Below are 26,979 nucleotides of genomic sequence, written 5' to 3'. Positions count from 1 at the left end.
GCACACTGGGTGCAGTGTCTAAAGACCTTGGTCTTCACTTAAACACAATCGGTGTTGGCAAAATTATCACCTGCCAGCTGCAGAAGGCCACCTTACTGGGATCTGCACGCATTATTTGCCAATACATCACACAGTCCTAGACACTTGGGAAGTGTCCAACGTGTGATCCAATACAACAGCCAGTAGAGTGTCTGCTGTGGACTCATCTTGTTGTCTTTCAAATAATAATAATAATAATAATAATAATAATAATAATAATTTTTATTTATTTATTTATTTATATTCTGCTCTATCTCCCCGAAGGGAGTCAGGGTGGATTCCAAACACAAAAGGCAAACATTCAGTGCAACAACAATACATCCATACTAACAAAATTTAAACAACCCATAGTGCTACCCCTCTGCTCTGCTTTGCTTAGACCACACCTGGAATATTGTGTCCAATTCTGGGCACCACAATTCAAGAGAGATATTGACAAGCTGGAATGTGTCCAGAGGAAGGCGACTCAAATGATCAAGGGTCTGGAGAACAAGCCCTATGAGGAGCGGCTTAAGGCGCTGGGCATGTTTAGCCTGAGGAAGAGAAGGCTGAGAGGGGATATGATAGCCATGTATAAATATGTGAAAGGAAGCCACAGGGAGGAGGGAGCAAGCTTGTTTTCTGCTTCCTTGGAGACTAGTACACAGAGCAATAGCTTCAAACTACAAGAAAGGAGATTCCATCTGAACATGAGGAAGAACTTCCTGACTGTGAGAGCTGTTCAGCAGTGGAACTCTCTGCCTCGGAGTGTGGTGGAGGCTCCTTCTTTGGAGGCTTTTAAACTAAGGCTGGATGGCCATCTGTCAGGGGTGATTTGAATGCAATATTCCTGCTTCTTGGCAGAATGGGGTTGGACTGGATGGCCCAGGAGGTCTCTTCCAACTCTTTGATTCTATGATTCTATGATCTCTGCCTATTTCAGTGAGCCAGATAAGGCAATAATCCAACATTTACATCATGGTCTCCAGCAAGATTCCTTTTCTCTCTGCCTCAGAGTAGAGGGTTGAGTTAGAGAGTCTTTTCCTTGAAAGCCGGGGTCCTCCTTCCCTTCCGTGTCCTTCCGTGAAATTATTTTGGCCTAACAGTAGGGAGGGAATGGCTCGACATCAAGACGCAGCAACCTTGAATGGCTCTTGATAAATACTCCTTGCCCCTCTCACCCCATGCAGAGCGGCCATGGCATTGCCTGCAGGAGCCAAGGAGGCAGGCTTGGAAGTTGCGGCTTCCCTTCTCCCCTTAGTTTGAGGGCTTGGGGCTTTTCGCTTGCACAGTATTTAAGCACAGCACGACACCTCTCAGCTACGCATTTCACACCACCCCGGCTGTCCACAGAGGAAATAAAAACAGGTGTAAAATCCTCTCCAGCTAACTAATTCACGGATGAAAAATGTAATCCCCAGTTAATCTAATTCTTGCCTACTGTACAGCAATGGCTTTGACGGGGCTGCTGTTGTCATCTGTTATGCTGTTTCTGCACTCCTTCCTTAAATTGCCGGAGGGTTTTCCAAAAGGCTCTTTCTTCTCAATACTAAGCAGCCACAGAGTGTTTTCAGCATGAGCAACCTTCAGGAAAATACTTTGATTTAACCCTTCGTTCCCTATCTTCATCTGTGCCTGAAATGAAGCTGGAAAATACGACAAAAAAGCTGTAGATCCAGCAAAATTTCACTTTACACTGTTAGCTTATGTAAGGGCTAAAAGTTCCATACCTTCCCGAGTCTTAACCAGACTCTGGTCCAGGATGCTACTACAGTGTTCCCTCACTTATCGCGGGTGTTACGTTCCAGGACCACCCACGAAAAGTGAAAATCCGTGAAATAGGGACACTCTCTCTCTCTCTCTATATATATATATATACACACACACACACATACATATAAATGTAATGTTCGTTTGTGGGATTAACAGAACTCGAAAACCACTGGACGAATTGGCACCAAATTTGGACACAAGACACCTAACAACCCAATGTATGTCCTTCACTCAAAAAAAATTGATTTTGTCATTTGGGAGTTGTAGTTGCTGGGATTTATAGTTCAGCTACAATCAAAGAACATTCTGAACCCCAACAACAAAGGAATTGAACCAAACTTGGCACACAGTTTTCCCATGACCAACAGAAAATACTGGAAGAGTTTGTGGGCACTGTCCTTTGGTTTTGGAGTTGTAGTTCACCTACATCCAAAGATGACAGTGGACTCGAACAATTTTTTTTGTCATGTCAGGAGCGACTTGATAAACCGCAAGTTGCTTCTGGTGTGAGAGAATTGGCCGTCTGCAAGGACGTTGCCCAGGGGACGCCTGGATGATTTGATGTTTTTATCATCCTTGTGGGAGGCTTCTCTCATGTCCCCGCATGAGGAGCTGGAGCTGATAGAGGGAGCTCATCCACCTCTCCCCGGATTTGAATCTGTGAGTGGCTCCCAGTGGGTTAAACCCTTGTGCCGGCAGGACTGAAGACCGACTCGAACAATGATGGATCTGGACCAAACTCTACAAGAATACTCAATATGCCCAAATGTAAACACTGGTGGAGTTTGGGGGAAATAGAATCTTGACATTTAGGAGTTTTAGTTGCTGGGATTTATAGTTCACCTACAGTCAAAGAGCATTCTGAACCCCACCATCGATAGAATAGGGCCAAACTCCCCACATAGAACCCCCATGTGGGCCACAGCAATGTGTATAATATTCGTTTGTGGGATTAACAGAACTCAGAAACCACTGGACGAATTGACACCAAATTTGAACACAAGACACCAACTAAAGCAATCTATGTCCTTCACTAAAAAAAAAAAAAAATTACCCGGAACGAATTTACCCCCCCCCCCCCCCCCCAAATCTAAATGATTATACAGGGCATGCGTTAAAAGAACACCCTCCCCCTCCCCTCCCTCCTGCACGAGGGAAAAAAACACAACAGCTGAGAGAGAGGAGGCTTGAGAGAGGGAGGGAAAGGTGGCCAGTATATCCCTCTTGCTACCCCCTGCCTCTCTCTTCCCAAAGGATTCAGAGAGAGGGAAGGAGGGAGAGAGAGAGGGAGGGGGACACCCTCCTCCAGAGCCACCTCCTCCCTTTCCTTCCTTTCCTTTCCCACTGTCAGCAGCATGGAGGTGCCTCACCGGCAAACTCACACAGGAGGGATTCCCTCTGTGTGTGTGTGTGTGCCCAGAAAGCTCACCCATATGGGAAGGAATTCTGGGAAATGAAGTCTATAACATATATATGTTGTTGTTGTTCATTCGTTCAGTCATCTCCGACTCTTCGTGACCTCATGGACCAGCCCACGCCAGAGCTCCCTGTCGGCCGGCACCACCCCCAGCTCCTTCAAGGTCAGTCCAGTCACTTCAAGGATGCCATCCATCCATCTTGCCCTTGGTCGGCCCCTCTTCCTTTTACCTTCCACTTTCCCCAGCATAATTGTCTTCTCTAGGCTTTCCTGTCTCCTCATGATGTGGCCAAAGTACTTCAACTTTGTCTCTAGTATCCTTCCCTCCAATGAGCAGTCGGGCTTTATTTCCTGGAGGATGGACTGGTTGGATCTTCTCGCAGTCCAAGGCACTCTCAGAACTTTCCTCCAGCACCACAGCTCAAAAGCATCTCTCTTCCTTCGCTCAGCCTTCCCTAAGGTCCAGATCTCACATTCCTAGGTTACTACAGGGAATACCATGGCTTTGACTAGGCAATGGATCTTGGTTGCCAGTGTGAAGTCTCTATTCTTTACTATTTTATCGAGATTGGACATTTATATATGCCTGTGATAGCTATCTATATATATAAATTTGTTAGGGGCATCCAACGAGGAAACAAAACTCAAAAACCCCCCAACGAAACTTAACCAAAATTCCCATGCCCATAACACAACCCACAAGGTACAAACATATCTACTCAAAATGAAAAACAACACAACAACACACTCACAAAACGGCAAAACAACAAAACTCAAAAATCCCCCAACGAAACTTAACCAAAATCCCTGTGCCCATAACACAACCCACAAGGTACAAACATATCTACTCAAAATGAAAAACAACACAACAACACACTCACAAAATGGCAAAACAACAAAACTCAAAAATCCCCCAACGAAACTTAACTAAAATCCCCATGCCCATAACACAACCCACAAGGTACAAACATATCTACTCAAAATGAAAAACAACACAACAACACACTCACAAAACGGCAAAACAACAAAACTCAAAAATCCCCCAACGAAACTTAACCAAAATCCCTGTGCCCATAACACAACCCACAAGGTACAAACATATCTACTCAAAATGAAAAACAACACAACAACACACTCACAAAACGGCAAAACAACAAAACTCAAAAATCCCCCAACGAAACTTAACCAAAATCCCTGTGCCCATAACACAACCCACAAGGTACAAACATATCTACTCAAAATGAAAAACAACACAACAACACACTCACAAAACGGCAAAACAACAAAACTCAAAAATCCCCCAACGAAACTTAACCAAAATCCCCGTGCCCATAACACAACCCACAAGGTACAAACACACACGCAACCCCACGCTCCATCACTCCCCTGCCCCAATCTTACCTCCTTTTACTTCAGGCCACCTCCAAACCCCACCCCGCCCCTTCCCGCCCTGTCAAAATCTAGGAAAGACAGGAAGGAAGGAAAGAAGGAAGAAAGACAAAGGGAGGTAAAGAAAAAGGGGGAAGGAAGGAAAGTTAGAGGAAGAAGAAAAGGAAAGAAAAGGAAAGATGGAAGGAAAGAAAAGAGAGACAGCAGAAGAGAAAGAGAAAGGGGGAAGGAAGGAAAGAGATAGAGAAAGGGGGAAGGAAGGAGATAGAGAAAGAAGAGGAGAAGGAAAGATGGGAAGGAAGGAAGGAAGGAAGGAAGGAAGGAAGGAAGGAAGGAAGGAAGGAAGGAAGGAAGGAGGGAAAGAAGGAGAGAAAGAGGGAAGATTGACCACAGCAACACGTGGCGGGTAAAGGTTGTTATTTCTATTATTATTATTATTATTATTATTATTATTATTATTATTATTATTATGCTATTGTTCCTATGAGACCCTTTTAGGGGGAATGGGAGAGGTGTCAAGTCCCAGAGGCAATGCATTGCATTATTGTTATTGTTATTGTTATGATGGTGGTGAAATAAAAGGAAATAAAAAGTGAAAGAAGGAAGCAAACAGGTAGGGAAGAAAGGCAAAGGAAGAAAGGGGAATGAAGGAAAGAGAGAAGGATGAAACCAAGTAGTGAAAGAAGGAAAGAAAGAGGTAGAGAAGGAAGAAAGTAGAGAAAGGGGGAGGAAAAGGGGGAAGGAATAGGTAGGGACCTCTCTTTCATAATAGTCCAGATATCTACCTCAACTTTGATAAGTTTTACTATAGGCCACAGCAACGCGTGGCAGGGCACAGCTAGTATGTCTATAACAATAATATATACATATCTATAATAATATCTGTATGTCTGTAATAATGTCTATATGACTATAATAATTATAATATCTGTCTGTCTGTCAATAATATCTATACATCTATAATAATAATATCTATATACATGTATAATAATATGTATACATCTATAATAATAATAATTATATAATATCTATAATAATAATATCTATATGCCTATAATAATATCTATAAGTCTTTAATAATATCCATACATCTGTTGCCCATTTTTGCTCGAAAGATGTTTAACCCTGTGCTGCTTCTATTTTTATCAGTTTTATACTAATTCATTTTTTTCCCAAAATAAGTTGTTCACAAAAACTGGACAAAACACACTCACACAACCTCATGTAGTGGTGAGGAAGCAAGGAGAACTTTTACCATCTTTGAAACTTAGAGAAAGAAGTTGATAGCATAAGCTTTCATAGACTTAGTTATAAACATCTGTTATAAATATGGTAGAGATGTATTTTATTTGCAAGTAATATATTCAGCAATTTTTGATTTCGATCTTTATGGTTGTTAAGTTTTATTTCTTAAAACAAGGAAAGCTAGTAACACTCAGCATGTGTACAGAATGCAGAACTATTTTCAGCCATAATATTGAAGTCTGTTGCCCAAGTTGCTTTCTGCAAATCATAGAGTTGGAAGAGACCTCATGGGTCATCCAGTCCAACCTCATTCTGCCAAGGAGCAGGAAAATTGCATTCAAAGCACCCCAAACAGATGGCCATCCAGCCTCTGTTTAAAAGCCTCCAAAGAAGGAGCCTCCACCACACTCCGGGGCAGAGAGTTCCACTGCTGAACAGCTGTCACAGTCAGGAAGTTCTTCCTCATGTTCAAGTGGAATCTCCTTTCTTGTAGTTTCAAGACATTTGAAGCCATTGTTGAGCCACAAGAGCAAACGTGTACTTAGCTTGATGCTTGCTAGGTGGACAATATGTGCACGTCTTGTGCTTCTCTAAAAAGATGGTCCTAGCTGCTTCTTTTTTCTTTGCAGGTTCAAGACAAGTTCCGCCTGGATCTTTCCGATGAAGAAGCTGTGCACTACATGCAAAGCCTTATTGATGAAAGTGTTCATGCGCTCTTCGCAGCTATGGTGGAGCAGATCCACAAATTTGCCCAGGTAAGACAACCAAAAGAACTCTTCTGGACCAGAACAAGTATCTGTCTGGTTAGTCTTCCAGGAGTTCCAAGGTAGGTGCTTCTGGGATATTTACCAATCCATAAATGATATTTTCCACTTCTGTTCAGTGATGTTTATCATATCCAATGACACGATAACTACCTGCATTTAGACAATTAACTTCTCTAATCCACTTTGAAAGCCAGCTAGAAACATGACCATCATTGCCTCTTGTGACACTACATTTAATACTGTGCCATGCATCCTATTGTCATTGTATGCCTTCAAGTCATTTCTGGTGTATGGAAATCCGAAGGAGGAGAAGGAGTTGTTGAAGTTTCTTTTTCTACCCCACCTCCTTCTCCCCGAAGGGACTTGGGGCGACTTACATGGGGCCAAGCCCAGGGCACAATGCAATTAAAAACAGAATAATAACGAGTTAAAATAGCATAAAACAGCAAAAACAGTAATAAACAAACATCAAAGCAACATGTCTCTAGACCAGGGGTCCTCAAACTAAGGCCCGGGGGCCGAATGTGGACCTCCAAGGTTATTTACCCGGCCCTCGCTTAGGGTCAACCTAAGTCTGTAACAAAAGCACACAACAACAATAATCCTATCTTATCAGCCAAAAGCAGGCAAACACTTCTCATTGAAATACTAATAAGTTTAGGATTGCTCCTCATTTTAATTATTGTATTGTTTTTAAGTGTTCTTTGCACTACAAATGAGATATGTGCAGTGTGCATAGGAATTCATTCATGTTTTTTTTTCAAATTATAATCCGGCCCTCCAACAGTTTGAGGGACTGTGACCTGGCCCTCTGTTTAAAAAGTTTGTGGACCCCTGCTCTAGACCATGGCCATATAGCCCGAAAAAACCTACAACAACCCATCAAAGCAACAGCAGACTAATTTTTGGAAGAGTGGGAAGAAGGAACTATGCAAACTGGTTAAAGGATAGGGTGGTTCAACGGTGGATAGAAATGCATAGTGGCATAGGAAATAGAATGGAAACAGAGCAATTAAACATAATCAATTCATCTTAACTTAGATAGATAGATAGATAGATAGATAGATAGATAGATAGTAATGTAATATAGGAATTCAGATTCAGGTCATGATTCAGGTCATGATACAAATCATTTGTCATAGGGGTTGTCAGTTGAATGCACAGCGAAACATCCATGTCTTTAATTTCTTACGGAATGTGAGTAGGGAGGGTGCCAGCCTAATCTCACTAGGGAGGGAGTTCCAGAGACGAGGGGCCACCACCGAAAATGCCATCTCTCTCGTCCTCACCAACTGCGCCTGAGACGGGGATGAGAGCGAGAGAAGAGCATCCCTGGAAGAACTTAAGAACCGTGTGGGCTCATAGGGGAGGATGTGGTCACGAAGATAGGCGGGTCCTGAACCTTTTCGAGCTTTATAGGTAATAACCTGCACCTTGTATTGGGACCAGAAACTTATCAGCAGCCAGTGGAGCTGTTTAAACAGGAGTGTTGACTGCTCCCTGTAACTTGCTCCAGTTAACAATCTGGCCGCTGACCTATTCACCAGCTGTAGTTTCCGAACCGTCTTCAAGGGCAGCTCTACGTAGAGTGCATTACAGTAGTCCGATCTTGAGGTAACTAAGGCATGGACCACCATGGTCAAGTCAGACTTCTTGAGGTACGGTCACAACTGGCGCACAAGTTTTAACTGTGCAAAGGCCCTCCCGGCCACTGCTGACACCTGAGCATCAAGCATCAGCACCGAGTCCAGGAGGACCCCCAAACTGTGGACCTGTGTCTTCTGGGGCTGAACGTGTGTGGCTCACCCAGTTGGCTTTATGGCTGAGCAGGGAATTGAACCCTGATCTCCAGAACCATAGTTCAGTGCTCAAACCACTACAACATGTTGGCTCTTTCTGAAACTAGACAGATCACTTATTTTGGAAGTAGAGGAGTGTTGGTCTCCATGTTTCCTTTATATGCATGTCCTAATGGCCATTCCCTAGAAGAACAGGCAGGTTCCTAGAAGCCTTTCCTTCAGCCTGGTGTGAAATTATGTTGTAAATGCTGACATTTTCCAGATATTTCCACATTACTATATTTATTTTGCATCTGTCCAATTCTACTGAGATCTTTCTTGCTCCCTGTGAAGCTGAGTATCACCAGGGAAGGTAGGAGGGAGAGGATGCATGTCTCAACTTGACATGTTGACCTACTATGCTACACTGAGCCATTCAGGATTGCAGCCAGCCATCATTCTTTCTGCAAAAATGTACACATTTGCAGGTTTAATTTTAGCAAATTTGATTCATATTTATTATTTATTTATTAGGAGCATTTCTATCTCGTCCTTCTCACCTCCAAACAGGAACTTAGGACGGCTACCAGCAGGCACCATTCAGTGCCGAACAATAAAATCAAAGCATAAAATATACTTAGCATACATTAAAAACAATTATGAATACATTAAAACAGTTCACCATTTCACGTCGTCTTCCAAATCAATCCATTGCTGTGAGCTAAAACAATCCATTTAAACAATCTATTCTGCAAACGTTTGATCCCACAACCAGGAATTCAGTTTCTTCCGGAAGGTCATGAGGGAGGGGGCAGATCTGATCTTATTAGGGAGGGTTTTTCATAGCCGAGGGGCCACCACCAAGAAGGGCCTGATTCTTGTTCCCACCAAATATGAGTGCGATGGTGGTGGGACCAAGAGCAGGGCCACTCCAGACGATCTTAAAGTCCTTGGAGGTTCATAGATGGAGATACGTTTGAAAAGGTAAGCTGGGCCAGAACTGTTTAGGGTTTTATAGATCAAGGCCAGCACTTTGCATTGTCCTCAGAAGCTAATGTGCAGCAAGTGGAGCTGGCGTAGCAAGGGAGTTGTATGCAACTCTATGAGCAACCTGTCTGCTGAGCGTTGGACTAGCTGGAGCTTCCGAACAGTCTTCAGAGGCAACACTATGTAGAGTGTGTTGCAGTAATCTATGCGGGATGCAACCAGGGCGTGGACCACCATGGCCAAGTCAGACCTCCCATATGTTCTCTCTAGGAATCTCTGGGTCAGCCAGTCTGATTCTATGATCAACTTCTGCCAAAGGTTGACCAAAGAGTTTTCCTGGATAAGGTAATAATTCCTATAGAGAACACATACTAGGCATTTCTAGGTCTTTTGGCACAATTATGTGGTCAGCTTGAAGGTCAATGTCCATAGAGAGGTGTTCTATCAGCTGAAAAACATTGCTGTTGTTTTATTTGTAGTTTTTCAATTTTCTCAAGAGCCCTATGACCCTTACAGCATGAAAATCGAGAGCTTAATGCACTCTTTATTTTTGCCTGTCGTGGTTGTAGCTGTTGTAACCATATGTTTCCCTCAAACCTGGATGTGCTGTCGCACGCTGGGCCTGTGCATAAGACTGTAGACAGGACATACATTCCATGCGCCCAATGGGACGCCGGGGCTGCCTCAGATTAAAAGCCCTTGGATTTCCTTAAAACAGAGTCTTTAGATTGCTTAAAGGTTCAACAAAGTTCTTTATTGATGAAAACAAACAGATACTTTAAAGCTTTCTTAACAGTCTATTGGCTCTTTCAATCTTGTCCACAGGAAACAGGCACTATCTTCATAAACTGTACATTAACTAATGGGGAAATCCTTAACTTCTAATCTGGGCAGTCTGTCTTTGCCTCTGTTGACGTGGAGCCCCTACACCCAGTACCAACTGCTTCTGGCTTCCGTGAGAGACCCTTACCAAGCAGAGCTTTGTAGACTTCCAGGGGAAAAGAATTCAGGCTTCCGTGATGGCTGAATGAAGTCCTTCAGCAAAGGAGCTGTAAGGCTGTACAACCCCGGTCAAGCTGTAGGCTGTATATCTCCCCAGCCAAGCCGTAGAAGACGAAGCTTTCTACAGGAGCTCTTGGTATTATGTCCTGAATGGAAAGCTTCTCTGTGTGGACTGAACTCAAAAAGGCTCCTATTTCCTCCAAAAACCCAAAGGGGGCGGGACCAGGGAACCTAACTATAATTGACAGGTGGCTTGCCCTATGGTTGCAGCCAAAAGAAGCCACCTATCTGCAGAGTCCCTGAAACTTAAGACTATAACAAACATTAAATGCAAAGCAAACAAAATTGGAGCTCCTGGTACAGCTGTACCCGCACACTGGATTATCATAGATTGGGGAGGTGGGATTCTTTTCACAATACAAGTCAGTGAAACTTGCAGCCAGCATGACCAGTATCCATGCTGGTTGAAGGAACTTTAGAGTTTTATTTAAAAAAAAAAAACCCTGATTTTTCCCTGCCTGTGGATTTCCAGTAAATCTAATTGAAACTGCCAAAAGTGTCTCCAACTTCTGACTTGCTTAGTAGAAGAAATGCTTTTACATCAGTTATCATTGCTGTTAGGTAAGGAATTGGTGACAGTGTGTCATTCTGAAGAGTCCAAGGCTACATGGTCTTCCCAATTCCTTTGACAAGTTACAGAAAAATCTAGGCTGTGCGTCATCATAGTGCAAAAAGATTTATTTGTAATATTATCCATGTTGGCTAGACCTTGAAATGATTGATGTATTTGGGGCAATTTCTGGGTTGGCAACCTGATGCCTGACCCAGAAGTTCTGAAAAACGATGTAGCCAAGTATGCATGATGGTGGTGATGATGATGATGGTGATGATGATATTTCTATTCTTCTGTGTGCCAAAAAGATATTGCAACAGCTACAGACTCATGGGAATTGTAGTTTTAGAAGATCTTTTGCAGTTTCTGCCGAAGAACTACAATTTCCATAATTCCATATCATTGAGCCCTGACAGTTAAAGTGGTGTCATAATGCATTGATTATCCAGTATTGATGTACCCTAAGATTGTGTAACTCATCCGAGGTGGGTATCCATGCTGAGTGGGGTTAAATCCTGTTCCCTTGATTTGTAGTCCAACACTCAAACCACTATGCCATATTAGCTGTCTCCCAATCAAGAGAGAGCCCTTATTCTGGAAGTTAAGATGCAAAGGTGTCTTTACCTGCTTTGTCTCTCTGTCATGGAATATTGTGTCCAATTCTGGGCACCACAATTCAAGAGAGATATTGACAAGCTGGAATGTGTCCAAAGGAGGGTGACTAAAATGATCAAGGGTCTGGAGAACAAGCCCTATGAGGAGTGGCTTAAGGAGCTGGGCATGTTTAGCCTGAAGAAGAGAAGGCTGAGAGGAGACATGATAGCCATGTATAAATACGTGAGAGGAAGCCACAGGGAGGAGGGAGCAAGCTTGTTTTCTGCTTCCATGGAGATTAGGACAAGGAACAATGGCTTCAAACTACAAGAGAGGAGATTCCATCTGATCATGAGAAAGAACTTCCTGACTGTGAGAGCCATTCAGCAGTGGAACTCTCTGCCCCGGAGTGTGGTGGAGGCTCCTTCTTTGGAAGCTTTTAAACAGAGGCTGGATGGCCATCTGTCAGGGGTGATTTGAATGCAATATTCCTGCTTCTTGGCAGGGGGTTGGACTGGATGGCCCATGAGGTCTCTTCCAACTCTTTGATTCTATGATTCCTATCAGCTCCAGTTGAGTCTTCATGCCAACCTTGATGTTGATCCTTCTTTACAGGACATGCAGCAGTTCATCCCAAAGAAGCAATCTGCCTATCTACAGATAGGCACTCAATTATCTCTGCATTGAGAAGCATGAGCTCTCTGGTTGGAAAGGTTTTGAATCAGAGTCAGAGTCTGACTCTTTTGGGATTCCTGATCCATTGGTTTCTGACAGGGTTAGGATTGCTGTTGACGCTGGGTTGGCCAAACCTGACTGCCTCCTATGCAGCTGTATTGGGGTTTTGGCTACTTCTTTATTTTCCTTAATTTGCATTTTAATTTTATTTATATCCTGCCTTTTGCCCAGTCCTGGGACTCACTCATTGAACAACCCTTGTCCAAAATTCTGAAAATGTAAATTGCAAAATCATACCCATGGATCCCATCTTCAACACGTCTCTTTATGTACCTAAGACCATATGCAAATATAAATGTTCTAAAAAGTATTTTTTTTAAAAAAATCCCAAAAACTTCTAGTCCCAATCATTTTAGTAAAGGATAATAAATCAGTATCAGTAAAAATGTTCAGCACTTAAGGGCTTAAGGCCTGTTGATTTTCCCAACTAGAGATGACCCATTGAATCAATAGGATCTACCTGTCAATAGATCAGTAAGTGGAGTCTACTCTAGTTGGAACCAACCAATAGGATCCAAGCTAGAAAATAAGTAAACTATCAATAAAGTGAAACTGAAATTTAAAAATATAGTGATTGAAAGAAATAACTAAACTGGACAATGCAGTTTATCATTCAAAGCCTTGTCCCCTAAACTATCAGTTCCCAATAGCTTTCAGAAGGCTTATCTTTGTTTCTGAGCATAAAATCACAAAGTCTGAGGATCGCCTGGGGCGGCTTCCTTTGATACCAATGGCATGCAGTGTCTCTTTTTTTTCCCCTCTGCCTCTTTCATTTTAATACACCTTGGCAGACTGGAGACAGTTATTTAGATCCAAAGTGGGCGAAAAACCAACTAACGGCATTTGCTTTCTCCCCTCCTGAAGAGAAGATGGCAGGTGTTCCTTCTTCAGACCTTTGTGATGGGTTTCCATTTCTCAGAGTTCTTTTGCCAGTAATGCGTTTTCTGGGTTGGACTAATAAATCAGAGCTTACAGTTTTGATCTCGGTCATCCATTTTTTGCTTTGCCTTACTTCTTTTTAAAAAAAACACAACTCTTTCTTGGGATGCCTTAGTTTTAACTCCCCCCTTCTTTTCCCCCACGTAATTCAAAATTGGAGTGTGCCAGCAAGTGGGATGTGACAGTGATGCCAACGTCTTCTTTAAGGTGGCAAAGGTGGGAACCATTGTGTTCTTGTAATGGTATTGAACATCAGCTGCCACAATCAGTTCTATGGGCTCTGTCACAATGCCAGGGCTCTGCCGTTATTTAGGCAGAGGTGAATCAAACAAAAACCCAGTTTGTATCAAGCAGTTTAATTAAAACAGAACTTAATTTCTGGCTGTTTTAATAGTCCAAAATATAAAACATAAAGATTGCACTCAGCCACAGAATATAAAACAAAAACAGCAAACACTGTTGCAGGTTCAAGATAACTCCGAAGTCAAAGGGTCCGCTCCAGTGGTCAAACGCCGAGAGTTAAGTAAACAAAGTCCAGGGATCAAGAGTCTATACCATAGTTAAAAGCCAGTCCAAAGATTCAAGGTTCCAGGATTCCAAAAGTTCAAGAGACATGTCAGGACACCGAAAATCCACAAACCTGGGGGGAAACCAGCAGCATCTACCACCAAGATAAGATAAATACTTTTATCCTGAAGATTAGTCCCAAGGTTAGCTCCTTATATCCAGAACACCTAGCTGCAACCCATCTTTTGATTTCACCCATGGATTTTTACTTACAGATTACTCAACCCATTAGAACTAAGACTTGCATTAACCCTTCCATCACCAACCACTAGGTCTACCACCAACAACCACCATCAACTGCAGAATATGATACATGACAGGCCCAGATTGTGGGTATTTACATCCCTGCGTTAGGTGGTATCTCCTGGTTGACTATTTTGTTACACTAAGGCCTACACATATTAAAAAGAATGATATTTTCTGTGTAGCTGCTCTGATTTGTTTACAGAACATTCTTCACAATTACCTTGCAGTTTGATACTTGAGGTCTTAATCTAAAATGACCCAGGAATGTACAAAACATAATGGAAAGGCCCTCAAGAAAGTATTTGGGACAACAACAAAATTCATTTTTTCAGGCGCAGGGAGGAATAGTATCCTGGGGAACTAATGTAGCTCCCTGCCTTCCATAGTTGTGCATTAAAGATATGTGAGCTTTCTCCAGTTTTCACTGGTAACCCTCTCAGATGGCTCTTTGTTCCTTTTCTTTCTCAATGCGTCTACCGTTCCCTCAACCTTGCTTTGTCCGAGCTGCATAACGTAAATCTCTGTGAAGAATTAGGCAGCGATTGTGCTGCAAAACCCTTAAGCAACATAATGCAAATTCAGTTCATGCTCAAATGTGCAACTGAATGTCCATTTGTAATAATAATAATCATCATCATGATCATCCTTATTTATACCCCACCACCTTCTCCCAAAAAGGACTCGGGGCAGCTTACAGAAGCCCATACAAAGGCCATAAAGTATAGGTATCTACATATCGACATGCTTACTTACTTACTTAGGCGATCCCTCGTTGGACGAGTAAGATGGTCTTCCTTGATGACTATTTTTGTGGGTTTGTAGGTGGCTGTGGAGCCCTATTCTTGACCCGCATCTTCTCCCACAGTGAAGGCATTGGTTTCCAGGTGGAAGGCGGTCCCGGTCGGGGTTGGCTTCACGCGCCTTCCTCCTGGCACGTTTCTCTCTTTCACCCTCCACTCGTGCCTCCTCGAATTCTGCAGCACTGCTAGTCACAGCTGACCTCCATCTGGGGCGCTCAAGGGCCAGGGCTTCCCAGTTCTTAGTGTCTATGCCAGAGTTTTTGAGATTGGCTTTGAGCCCATCTTTAAATCTCTTTTCCTGTCCACCAACATTCCGTTTTCCTTTCTTGAGTTTGGAGTAGAGCAACTGCTTTGGGAGACGGGCATCCGGACAACGTGGCCGGTCCAGCGGAGTTGATGGCAGAGGACCATCGCTTCAATGCTGGTGGTCTTTGCTTCTTCCAGCACGCTGACGTTTGTCCGCTTGTCTTCCCAAGAGATTTGCAGGATTTCCCGGAGGCAGCGCTGATGGAATCGTTCTAGGAGTTGCATGTGACGTCTGTAGACAGTCCACAATTCGCAGGCATAGAGCAGGGTTGGGAGGACAATAGGTTTATAGACAAGCACCTTGGTATCCCTACGGATGTCCCGGTCCTCAATCACTCTCTGCTTCATTCGGGAAAATGCTGCACTCACAGAGCTCAGGTGGTGTTGTATTTCGGTGTCGATGTTGACTTTGGTGGAGAGGTGGCTGCCAAGGTAGCGGAAATGGTCAACATTTTCTAATGTTACACCATTAAGTTGTATCTCTGGCATTGGGGAGGGGATGGCTGGTGACTGCTGGAACAGCACTTTGGTTTTCTTTGCTTTTGCAAAAGCAAAATGCATGTTGATGTGTTATGTTGATGCATGTTGATTTCTCGAGAAAACGAGAAATCAACATGCATCAACATAACACATCAACATGCATTTTGCTTTTGCAGAATACCGATGTTCTGCATCTGAAAAAAATCAGTACACATACTTAAGACATTAACAAAATTCCAGACACCGTTTTCTCCCAGACGTCTTTTAATTAGGGGCCGAAATAATTGCCGCTTTCACTCTTGAGCAAACTGGCACACTGAGCAAATGAAATACGATGGTTTCTCCAACAGCTGGCATTATTAAACCCTCTTATCTCAACAAGTGTAAGCAACAGCCCCAATTACTCCCCCACCCCCTGCAGTTTACGAGCCTCTTTTTGCAAAAGTAAATATATATTATTACTGATGGATATCAAGTTTAATTAACAGGGAAGTGTCAACACCAAGCTCTTACTCTTTTTTTTTCCAGGTGGCTTTTTTGGTGCTTTATTTCAAGCGGTACAGCAGTCCTTGACAGTTTCCCATTGGAGACCAATCTGCATGATAAAGTAGCCTAAAAAAATAGTCAGGCACAGGAAAGTTTCTTTTTAAATCAGACTCGCACTTGGGCCAACTGCTGTGCTGCTGAGCAACATATTTTGAATCACTAAAGCTAGCAGAGTGGTGTCTTATATTAGAGTGCGAAATTCCTTCAATATAGTTCAGTAGAAGCTGAAACAAGAGCCATTGTGGTGTAGTGGTTTGAAGGCCAGGGTTCAAATCTACACTCAACCATGGAAATCCACTGTTTGTGTGTGTCACGAGCAACTTGAGAAACTGCAAGTCACTTCTGGTGTGAGAGAATTGGTGGTTTGCAAGGACATTGCCCAGGGGACGCCCAGATGTTTTGAAGTTTTACCATCCTTGTGGGAGGCTTCTCTCATGTCCCCACATGGGAAGCTGGGGCTGACAGAGGGAGCTCATCCGCACTTCTCCCGGATTCGAACCTCTGACTTCTCTGTGTTCAGTCCTGCCGGCACAAGGGTTTAATCCAGTGGTTCTCAACCTGTGGTTCCCCAGATGTTTTTGGCCTTCAACTCCCAGAAATCCTAACAGCTGGTAAACTGGCTGGGATTTCTGGGAGTTGTAGGCCAAAAACATCTGGGGACCCCAGGTTGAGAACCACTGGTTTAACCCATTGCAGGGCTCCGGAAACCCCCTAATGATCTTGGACAAGTCTTTCTCCATTAGTCTTAGAGGAAGCCAATTGAAAACCTCTACAAGAAAAGTAAAGTATGGTCATCTTCCATTGGATTTTGATTACATACTCATACTGGAGGATTTAGTCCTAGAAAATACCATATTAATCAAGTCCATACATAGTGAAATCTGCAAAAAGCAAACCCACAAGTGTGGAGGGCCGGCTGCATTATGATGTGCAAGTCGGTCCCAACATTAACCTAAATAGTATACTGGAAGGGAAATGCAAAGGAGAAATGATTTCAGGATCATCTGCTGGATTAGCAATGTAATCAAAAACCTGTCTGGCAAGTGAATGAGACAATAAGGAATCTTTCAAGTTTTATTTTTATTTGTGAAAAACTAGAAAACTAGGAAAGTAACAAATAGGGAAAGTGATCAAATAAAGGTTGAGTACTTTCTCTTTGATGGGACTTCTTTGACCTAGAACTTGAAAGACCATATGTAGCTGTCATTAGAAGAAGAAAAAAACAAAGGTGTACATGTTATCTGGTTAAGGATCACTATGTTTTACCTGTTTGATCCATGCAGATAGTTGTAGAGCCAGCAAGGTGCAGCAGTTTGAGTGCTGGATCAGAACTCTAGGAGATGAAGGTTTGAAGCCCTCCTCTACTATGGAATACCACTGAGTGATCTTGAGCAAGTCACACTTTCTCAGTTTCTGAGGAAGGCAATGGCAAAGTCCTTCTGAATGAATTAGGATGAGGAAGCCCTGTGGCAGGTTCATGGTGTTTTCCCATAGATAGGAACAACAACGGTGAAGCAGGCACAGTGTTCAATAAGAACCCCTCAAAGTCACAACTGTTGTATAGTCACACTCATCCAGAACTCAGAACTATTACTTTTTTGGACTGCATTTCTGAGAATCCCTCAGACAGCATAACCATGTTGACTGGAATTCTGGGAGGTATCATTCAAAATAAGCAAATGAACGAATAAATAAGAATCTTTGCTCCAAAAAAATCATGCCTGAAGATCAACTCCATCTCAGGAACAACATCCCCATGTAGAGTCATCCTTCTATATCTACAGGTTCTACATTCATAGATTCAACAAAACACAGGTCAAAATATTTTCAATATTTATTTATTTACAATATTTATAGCCTGTTTTTCTCAGCCATATGTCGACTCAAGTTGGGTTACAGGTTGGCACAGGTATTCCCAAAAAGCAATCTTTGATTTTGCTACATGCTGAGTGATACAAGGATGTATAGGCATGTCCTGTTGTACCACTCCACCATTTTACAAATACACAGGCTTATTTGAATTGTTTGCTATTTTATATAAGAAATGATGTTTTACTATGCCACATCTATAATGGGATTGAGGATCCACTGACATTCAGATTGAGTCCTGAAACAAAACCCCAGTGAATATCGAGGGCCTGTGGTATATCACATGGACACCATAGTAAAGGCAAAGGTTTTCCTCTGACATTAAGTCCAGTCGTGTCCAACTCTGGGGGGTTGGTGCTCATCTCAATTTCTAAGCCGAAAAACCAGCGTTGTCTGTAGACACCTTCAAGGTCATGTGGCCAGCATGACTGCATGAAATGCCATTACCTTCCTGCTGGAGTGGTACCTATTGATCTACTCACATTTGCATGTTTTCAAACTGCTAGGTTGGCAGAAGCTAGGGCTATCAGCAGGAGCTCAAGCCGCTCCCTGGATTCAAACCTGTGACCTTTTGGTCAGCAAGTTCAGCAGCTCAGCGGTTTAACTCACTGCACCACTGAGGGCTCCCATGGGCACCCTACTGCTCCTAATAAGGCGCCTGCTATCACCATTTATGAAAGTTCTCTAGTTAAGAATAATTAACCAATGTTTAAAGTTGCTTCTAAAATGAGGGAAAATATCATTTTCCTTCCTAATTGAATGAAAAGTGCCTCTTTCTGAGATATTGGAAGCAGATCCTCTAATTTGTGGACTAATATAGGCATACAGATATTGTGTTCAAGGAGCAGAATGAACTCTCTACAATTTGCACGGGTCACAAAATCCAGTTTTCAGGGAAGTAGAAATGTGATCCCTTTCAAGCTTCTTTTTTTTCCAGCAACATCGTTTTATTCATATGCAAATTCAGGCAGGTGTAATTAATTGCTTACTTGACTAAACTTGTGCAATCAGTCATGTAAGATAGATTTAAGTGGATGATGATTCTACTTATCACTCTCCCACTCCAATTATAGTTGACTCAGAAGAATCCTGATGTTACATCCCTCCTGGACTATTGGAAATGCTCTTTCGCCTAGCTGGCTTTTTCCATCAATCATTATAAAACTTTTCGGATACATATCTACTCTCGTAGTTACATGGTGGTTTGTACCGCTGTGAATCCAAATGTGCGTTTGCCAGTACCATCTAATTGTTCCATTGTGCAACAAAGAATACACACAATGGATATGTCTGCAATATTTTTAAATCTTAGAGTTGAAGGAGGGTTCTTGATCCATTGTGTCCAACCTCCTGGCTCCATCTACATCATCCCCAACAGATACTGTCCAGCTTCTTTTTGAAGGCATCTAGAGAAGGAAACTTTACCATCTCTCTAGGCCAGGCATTGGCAAACTTCAGCCCTCCAGGTGTTTTGGACTTCAACTCCCACAATTCCTAACAGCCTACCTGGAGGGCTGAAGTTTGTCCGTGCCTGGCTTAGGCAGTTGGTTCCATTGCCAAACCACTCTCACTGTCAAGATGTTCTTCTAATGTTCAATTGAAATCTACCTTCCTGTATATTTATTTATCATGTCATCAGCAACCAGATATTTGTATTACATTTTTAACAAAAACAAACAAACAGACAAAACACAGAATTTGCAAGCTTGGTAGTTGATTAAATGTCCTTTGACCAGTAGCTGGCTACTTGGAGTGCCTCTGGTGTTGCCGCAAGAAAGTCTTCCATGGTGCATGTGGCAGAGCTCAGGTTGCATTGTAGTAGGTGGTCTGTGGTTTGCTCTTCTCCACACTCACATGTCGTGGATTCCACTTTGTAGCCCCATTTCTTAAGATTGGCTTTGCATCTCGTGGTGCCAGAGCGCAGTCTGTTCAGCGCCTTCCAAGTCGCCCAGTCTTCTTCTGTGTGCCCAGGGGAGAGTCTCCCATTCGGTATCAGCCATTGATTGAGGTTCTGGGTTTGAGCCTGCCACTTTTGGACTCTCGCTTGCTGGGGTGTTCCAGTGAGTGTTTCTGTAGATCTTAGAAAACTATTTCTTGATTTAAGTTGTTGACGTGCTAGCTGATACCCAAACAAGGGATGGGCTGGAGATGTCTCTGCCTTGGTCCTTTCACTATTGGCTGCTACTTCCCGGCGAATGTCAGGTGGTGCGATACCTGTATATTGAAACCAATAGACTTCATTCTTCTTGGGCAGCAGAAAACAGGCTTGCTGCCTCCTCACATTTGACAGCCCTTGAGGAATTGAAAGAGTTTAATCATATGGAAATGTATGCAGATGTAAGTCATTGCAATCATCAGTCAGGGAAAGACATGGTGACCTGAAGGCACTGATGAAGAATTAATAGACCATCCAAGACTGCACAACCAAATGGACCGGAACTTAGTGGTTAGTTCCATCTAGTGTAGACCCATTCAGTCATTAGTTGACTAGTAAGTCAAAATGTAAATTATTATTATTATTATTATTATTATTATTATTATTATTATTATTATTAAAAAATGGAACTTTGGAAAAGGAAACGGAGGGCCTGATTCTGGCAGCCCAAGAACAAGCCATCAAAGCCAGAACTGAAAAGACGATGACAGATCCCAAGTGTAGACTCTGCAAGGATGCAGATGAAACCATAGATCACATCCTCAGCTGCTGCAAGAAGATTGTGCACACAGACTACAAGCAGAGGCATAACACCGTTGCTCAAATGATTCATTGGAACCTGTGCCACAAATACCATTTGCCTGCAACAAAGAACTGGTGGGATCACAAGCCGGAAAAAGTTACAGAAAATGAACATGTCAAACTCCTCTGGGACTTCCGAATTCAGACAGACGGAGTTTTGGAGCACAATACTCCTGACCTCACGATAGTGTTAAAAAACAAAGTATGGATTGTCGATGTTGTAATCCAGGTGATAGCAGGATTAAAGAGAAACAGCTGGAAAAGCTGACATGATATGAGGATTTAAAGATCAAACTGCAAAGACTCTGGCACAAGCCAGCCAAGGGGGTCCCAATGGTGAACGGCACACTGGGTGCAGTGCCTAAAAACCTTGACCTGCACTTTATTTATTTATTTATTTATTTATTTGCTGCATTTGTTGACCGCCGTTCTCAGCCCTTTAGGGCGACTCACGGCGGTGTACAACATATAAAAGACAGTTTACAATAAAGCACGACGAAAAATCAACATATCACTAATACACACTAATATAATTACACTAAAAATAATCCGCTCCGTCTTATCGTAGAATCATAACCAAACTCATAATCCATATTCCGTTCCAGTTGTCATTACCAGTCAATGTACACTCAGTTAAATGCCAATACATCACACAGTCCTAGACATTTGGGAAGTATCCGACATGTGATCCAATACAACAGCCAGCAGAGTGTCTGCTGTGGACTCATCTTTTTGTGTTTAAAATTATTATTATTATTATTATTATTATTATTATTATTATTATTTGTTTCTAGATTGCCTTCTCTCCCCAAAAGAATTCAGGATGGTTTACACGTTAAAAAGCAAACATTCAATGTTTTAAGATAGGTACAGACACAACAATAATACAAGATAATGAAGAGTAACAACAGAAAACCTACAACAAAAGAATTAAGCATCAAAATGAAATAAAAAAAAGAAAACCCATTAAGACATAAAAACTGTAACATAAATAAACATTACAATGTACACCCTAAAACAAATTATGAGATATTACATAAAAAATGGCCGCCAGTGATGTTTAATCTAAGATGTATCATAACAGCCATCTAATACACGTAGATTACGCAGCAGTTCTAATCCTCCTCCTCTCCATATACAAAGTGCATAGGTACGTTTTAGAACAAAGCAAAATACAAAACTTGTGAGTTTGGTAGTTGATTAAATGTCCCTTGACCAGTATCTGGCCACTTGGAGTGCTTCTGGTGTTGCTGCAAGAAGGTCCTCCATTGTGCATGTGGCAGGGCTCAGGTTGCATTGTAGTAGGTGGTCAGTGCTTTGCTCTTCTCCACACTCCCATGTTGTGGATTCCACTTTTTGGCCCCATTTCTGAAGGTTGGCTCTGCATCTTGTAGTGCCAGAGCGCAGTCTGTTCAGCGCCTTCCAAGTCGCCCAGTCATCTGTGTGCCCAGGGGGTAGTCTCTCATTTGGTATCAGCCATTGGTTGAGGTTCTGGGTTTGAGCCTGCCACTTTTGGACTCTCGCTTGCTGAGGTGTTCCAGCTAGTGTCTCTATAGATCTTAGAAAACTATGTCTAGATTTAAGTCATTGGCGTTCTGGCTGATACCCAAACAGGGGATGAGCTGGAGATGTCTCTGCCTTGGTCCTTTCACTATTGGCTGCTACTTCCCAGCAGATGTCAGGTGGTGCAATACCGGCTAAGCAGTGTAATTTCTCCAGTGGTGTAGGGCGCAGGCACCCCGTGATAATGATTATGATATTATTGCTTAACTGAAATCCTTCCATGTTGCCTTATATTAAAAGAAGCAAGTATTAAACCAACAAGATTCTGGGTGTATGAAAATTTTTCCAGAGGACAGGTTAGACTTTTGGGTGACTTTGGGTAAGTTTTATCTCTTTCTAATGTGTTTTTGTATTTTCCACACTTAGTAAAGTTGAAAATCTGATGTCAACCACATTAAATTCCTTTTATTGCTACCATTGTTTTGTTTCAGAGGAAGGACATTTCTAAATCTGCTTTTGCCATTCCCAGATGAACGGAGCCAAAAGCTGACTGAACCATTGCGCATAATGCAAACACAGAGTCTATTGCTTCTCTGGGTTATTAGATTATTTGGAGCTGTAAATGAGATGTGTGTCCAAATTATTCTTTCAATTGAGTTTTGTATGTGAGAATGGTCCAAATTAAAAGACTGTCAGCAGTTTTTCGTACTCTCTGTTTTGACAGCAAAATAATCCAAAGTCACTTTGGGTTTCTTCTAACACTCAAGCATTGCATCTGAGTGCTTTGGAAACATAATGACCAGAACATCTATAAATCAACTATTCTCAATGGGAAATTTATCTCTCCACCTTAAATTGTTATCTCTTAAGATGACAACAGTATGGGGATAGTAGTGACAGACTGTTTTCACAGATTAGTCATTAGTCTTTCAGACTAATTTATATAGAACTAGCCATGCCCTGCCACGCATTGCTATGGCCCAGCCTGGTGATCTGGAAAATAAAGTAATGAGAAAGTATTGGTTTCTAATGTATGTAATTTCTTTATGCTTGTGGGTAAACAGTATTTCTTGCTGTTTCTTTGTCAGTGTTGATGTGGAGATTGTCTGGTTTGTCTACTCTGGAACAGGCAACATATAATTGCCCCTCTTTAGGGGTCCCTTTCAATTCTATGATACTAAATCTGCCATATGCATGTGTGTGTGTATGTGTGAATCATATATATCTATCCTTATCTATGGCTGGATGGCTCTTTGTCAGGAGGACTTTATGTTTTCTTGCCCTGGTGAAGGGAGTTGGACTTGATGGCCTTGAGGCAGCATTTCTCAACCTGGGGGTTGGGACCTCTGGGGGGAGTCATGAGGGGGTGTCAGAAGGGTTGCCAAAGACTACAAGAAAATACAATATTTTCTGTTGGTTATGGGAGCATAAGGAAGGCTGAGCGAAGGAAGATAGATGCTTTTGAACTGTGGTGCTGGAGGAAAGTTCTGAGAGTGCCTTGGACTGCAAGAAGATCCAACCAGTCCATACTTCAGGAAATAAAGCCCGACTGCTCATTGGAGGGAAAGATAGTAGAGACAAAGTTGAAGTACTTTGGCCACATCATGAGGAGACAGGAAAGCTTAGAGAAGACAATTATCCTGGGGAAAATGGAAGGAAAAAGGAAGGGGGGCCAACCAAGGGCAAGATGGATGGATGACATCCTTGAAGTGACTGGCTTGACTCTGAAGGAGCTGGGGGAGATGATGGCCAACAGGGAGCTCTGGCGTGGGCTGGTCCAGGAGGTCACGAAGAGTCAGAAACTGCTGAGTGAATGAACAACAACAATGGGAGTTCTGTGTGCCAAGTTTGGTTCAGCTCCCTCATTGGTGGAGTTCAGAATGCTTTTTGATTGTAGATGAACTATAAACCCCAGCACTTAAAACTCCCAAATGACAAAATCAATTTTTTTAGTGATGGTCACTCCTTGGATTAGTAGATGTCTTGTGGCCAAATTTGGTGGCAATTCGTCCAGCAATCGTTGAATTATGTTATCACTCAAAATGAACAGAGCATGCATACACACACATGCACACACACACACACATATATGTGTGTGTGTGTGTGTGTGTGTGTGTGTGTAAGATAATATTAGAAACTTAGGGTTAGAAGGGACTACAAATACTATCCAATCCAACCCCATCCTACCATGCAGGAATACACAACTACAGACTCATCCATCCATCCTCTTTTTAAATATCTCAAAGGAGATTCAATGGCAATCTAGTTCTGTCTATTCAACTGTCTGGCAATTTTTTAAAGTAAAGAACCTCAATTCTTTACGTTAAAGACATAGAATGTTTGCCATGTATATGTGCATTGTAATCCGCCCTAAGTCCCCTGTGGGGTGAGAAGGGCAGAATGTAAATACTGTCAATAAATCAATAAATGAAGGAAGGATTGAACATAGGATTGAAAATGAAATGCAAAGATACAGAATGGGTGACGCCTGGCTCGAGAGCAGTACGTGTGAAAAAGATCTTGGAGTCCTCGTGGACAACAAGTTAAACATGAGCCAACAATGTGACGTGGCGGCAAAAAAAGCCAATGGGATTTTGGCCTGCATCAATAGGAGCATAGTGTCTAGATCTAGGGAAGTAATGCTACCCCTCTATTCTGCTTTGGTTAGACCACACCTGGAATATTGTGTCCAATTCTGGGTGCCACAATTCAAGAGAGATATTGACAAGTTGGAATGTGTCCAGAGGAGAGCGACTAAAATGATCAAGGGTCTGGAGAACAAGCCCTATGAGGAGCGGCTTAGGGAACTGGGCATGTTTAGCCTGAAGAAGAGAAGGCTGAGAGGAGATATGATAGCCATGTATAAATATGTGAGAGGAAGCCACAGGGAGGAGGGAGCAAGCTTGTTTTCTGCTTCCTTGGAGACTAGAACGCGGAACAATGGCTTCAAACTACAAGAGAGGAGATTCCATCTGAACATTAGGAAGAACTTCCTGACTGTGAGAGCCGTTCAGCAGTGGAACTCTCTGCCCCGGAGTGTGGTGGAGGCTCCTTCTTTGAAAGCTTTTAAGCAGAGGCTGGATTTTCATTTGTCAGGGGTGATTTGAATGCAACATTCCTGTTTCTTGGCAGGGGGTTGGACTGGATGGCCCATGAGGTCTCTTCCAACTCTTTGATTCTATGATTCTATGATTCTAGGCAGAATTCTACCCAAATTAACTATTATTCCATTATGGTCCAACCCTTGTAACCATGGTTAATCTACCTATATACAGTCACCCTGGAATACTTGGTAAATTCGTCAAGAGAATAAGAATGTTGTAGGTTCTTCAAGATTTCTTTCTAGGATGACATCTAGTAAAAGTCTTCATTTCAGTAGCATTCACTGTTATCCAGTTCCAAGTTAGTTCAGAAATATATCCTCCATGGATATGGGGGTCATACTGTGCAGTCAATAGCAGAAAACAATGTAGAACGGCCTTCCCTGTCTCATTTTATGCCTGATTTGCTCTCTCTTTCTCTTTTTCACCCAGTACTGGAGGAAATGATCACCGTCAAATCCTGCGGACAAGACTTCATCTCTATGGCTGTCCATTATGCTGCATGAGATGGCGTCCAGTGGATTGTACTGAATCTTTTACCAACTCAGATAGTGAACCTCACCTGGATTTTCATTTTAAAAACCAGGTCAAGAAGATGTTCTGCTATCTCAATATCTCAGCCGTGACATTTGGAAAAGAGAATCATCCAGAGCTAAAGATGACAAGCAGAAAAAGGTCTTGCTGTTTTCTAAGTATATCTGTTCACTTGCTGTTGCTGAGAAACCAGAGCTTTCTAATGCACTTAACAGGTCCCCATATGGTGCCTAGAGAAGGATATTACAGACTATCCGTGCTCACCTATAGCATTACTGAAGCATCTTGGATTTGGGGTTGACATTTCGATGGACTTATTTATAAAAATTGGCCCAATCACCTTTTTGGAGGAAGCTTTGCCTGATCCAGTCTTTCAGAGACAAATCTTTGTATCACATTCAAGCAAAAGGCACACCCTCTCTCCAACATACACATTGAAAGGAGTTTGAATGGCATTCCTGATGTCCTTTAAAGAAAGTTGATTGAAAGATCCAACAGTTTATATCCTTGGATAAAATGAGAAAAAAATGTACATTAACTTAATTCTCCAACTGTAATAAAATTATTTTGACTCATCCTTAAGTTTTCTCTGATTTTTTTTCAATGTTTTTCTCAGCCCTGGATCCTCAGATATGAAATCGCATCTCCTGTCTCTTAGTCTCTTTCCCAGATAGAGTAATGACTACTAGGCTTGGGCAATCCATGGTTCTAAATGGTTCTAAAGTACTTACAAAACTAAAGTTCTGGTGGTGAAAATTTCAGAACTTTAACAAAACTTTCAAAATGTAATTATTATTTAATTATTGGTGATTTTAATGACAGAACCAATTAGGAACTGCCATTTATTATGAAATTTTGAGAGTTTTGTTAGAGTTCTGAAATTTTCACCACCAGAACTTTAGTTTTGTAAGTACTTTAGAACCATTTAGAACCATGGATTGGCCAAGCCTAACGACTACACCAGGCATGGGCAAACTTTGGCCCTCCAGATGTTTTGAACTACAGCTCCCACAATTCCTAACAGGCTGTTAGG

General features: G+C 42.2%; 1 protein-coding gene across 1 annotated transcript in view; it reads left to right on the top strand.

Annotated features, from left to right (window-relative positions):
* Positions 1 to 26,523, top strand: part of PIK3C3 (phosphatidylinositol 3-kinase catalytic subunit type 3) — a 171,240-nt gene extending 144,717 nt beyond the window's left edge. The window contains exons 24-25 of the mRNA XM_067464672.1: positions 6,472 to 6,597; positions 25,845 to 26,523. Coding sequence (XP_067320773.1) covers positions 6,472 to 6,597; positions 25,845 to 25,859 — 141 coding nt within the window. The 3' untranslated portion in view covers positions 25,860 to 26,523. The remainder of the gene's footprint in view (positions 1 to 6,471; positions 6,598 to 25,844) is intronic.
* The last annotated feature ends 456 nt before the right edge of the window (positions 26,524 to 26,979 follow it).

Source organism: Anolis sagrei, chromosome 2 (assembly GCF_037176765.1).
Source record: "Anolis sagrei isolate rAnoSag1 chromosome 2, rAnoSag1.mat, whole genome shotgun sequence".
Classification (NCBI taxonomy): Eukaryota; Metazoa; Chordata; class Lepidosauria; order Squamata; family Dactyloidae; genus Anolis; species Anolis sagrei.
The sequence above is the reverse complement of the archived record's forward strand: the minus strand, read 5'-3'. Positions and strand labels throughout refer to the sequence as shown.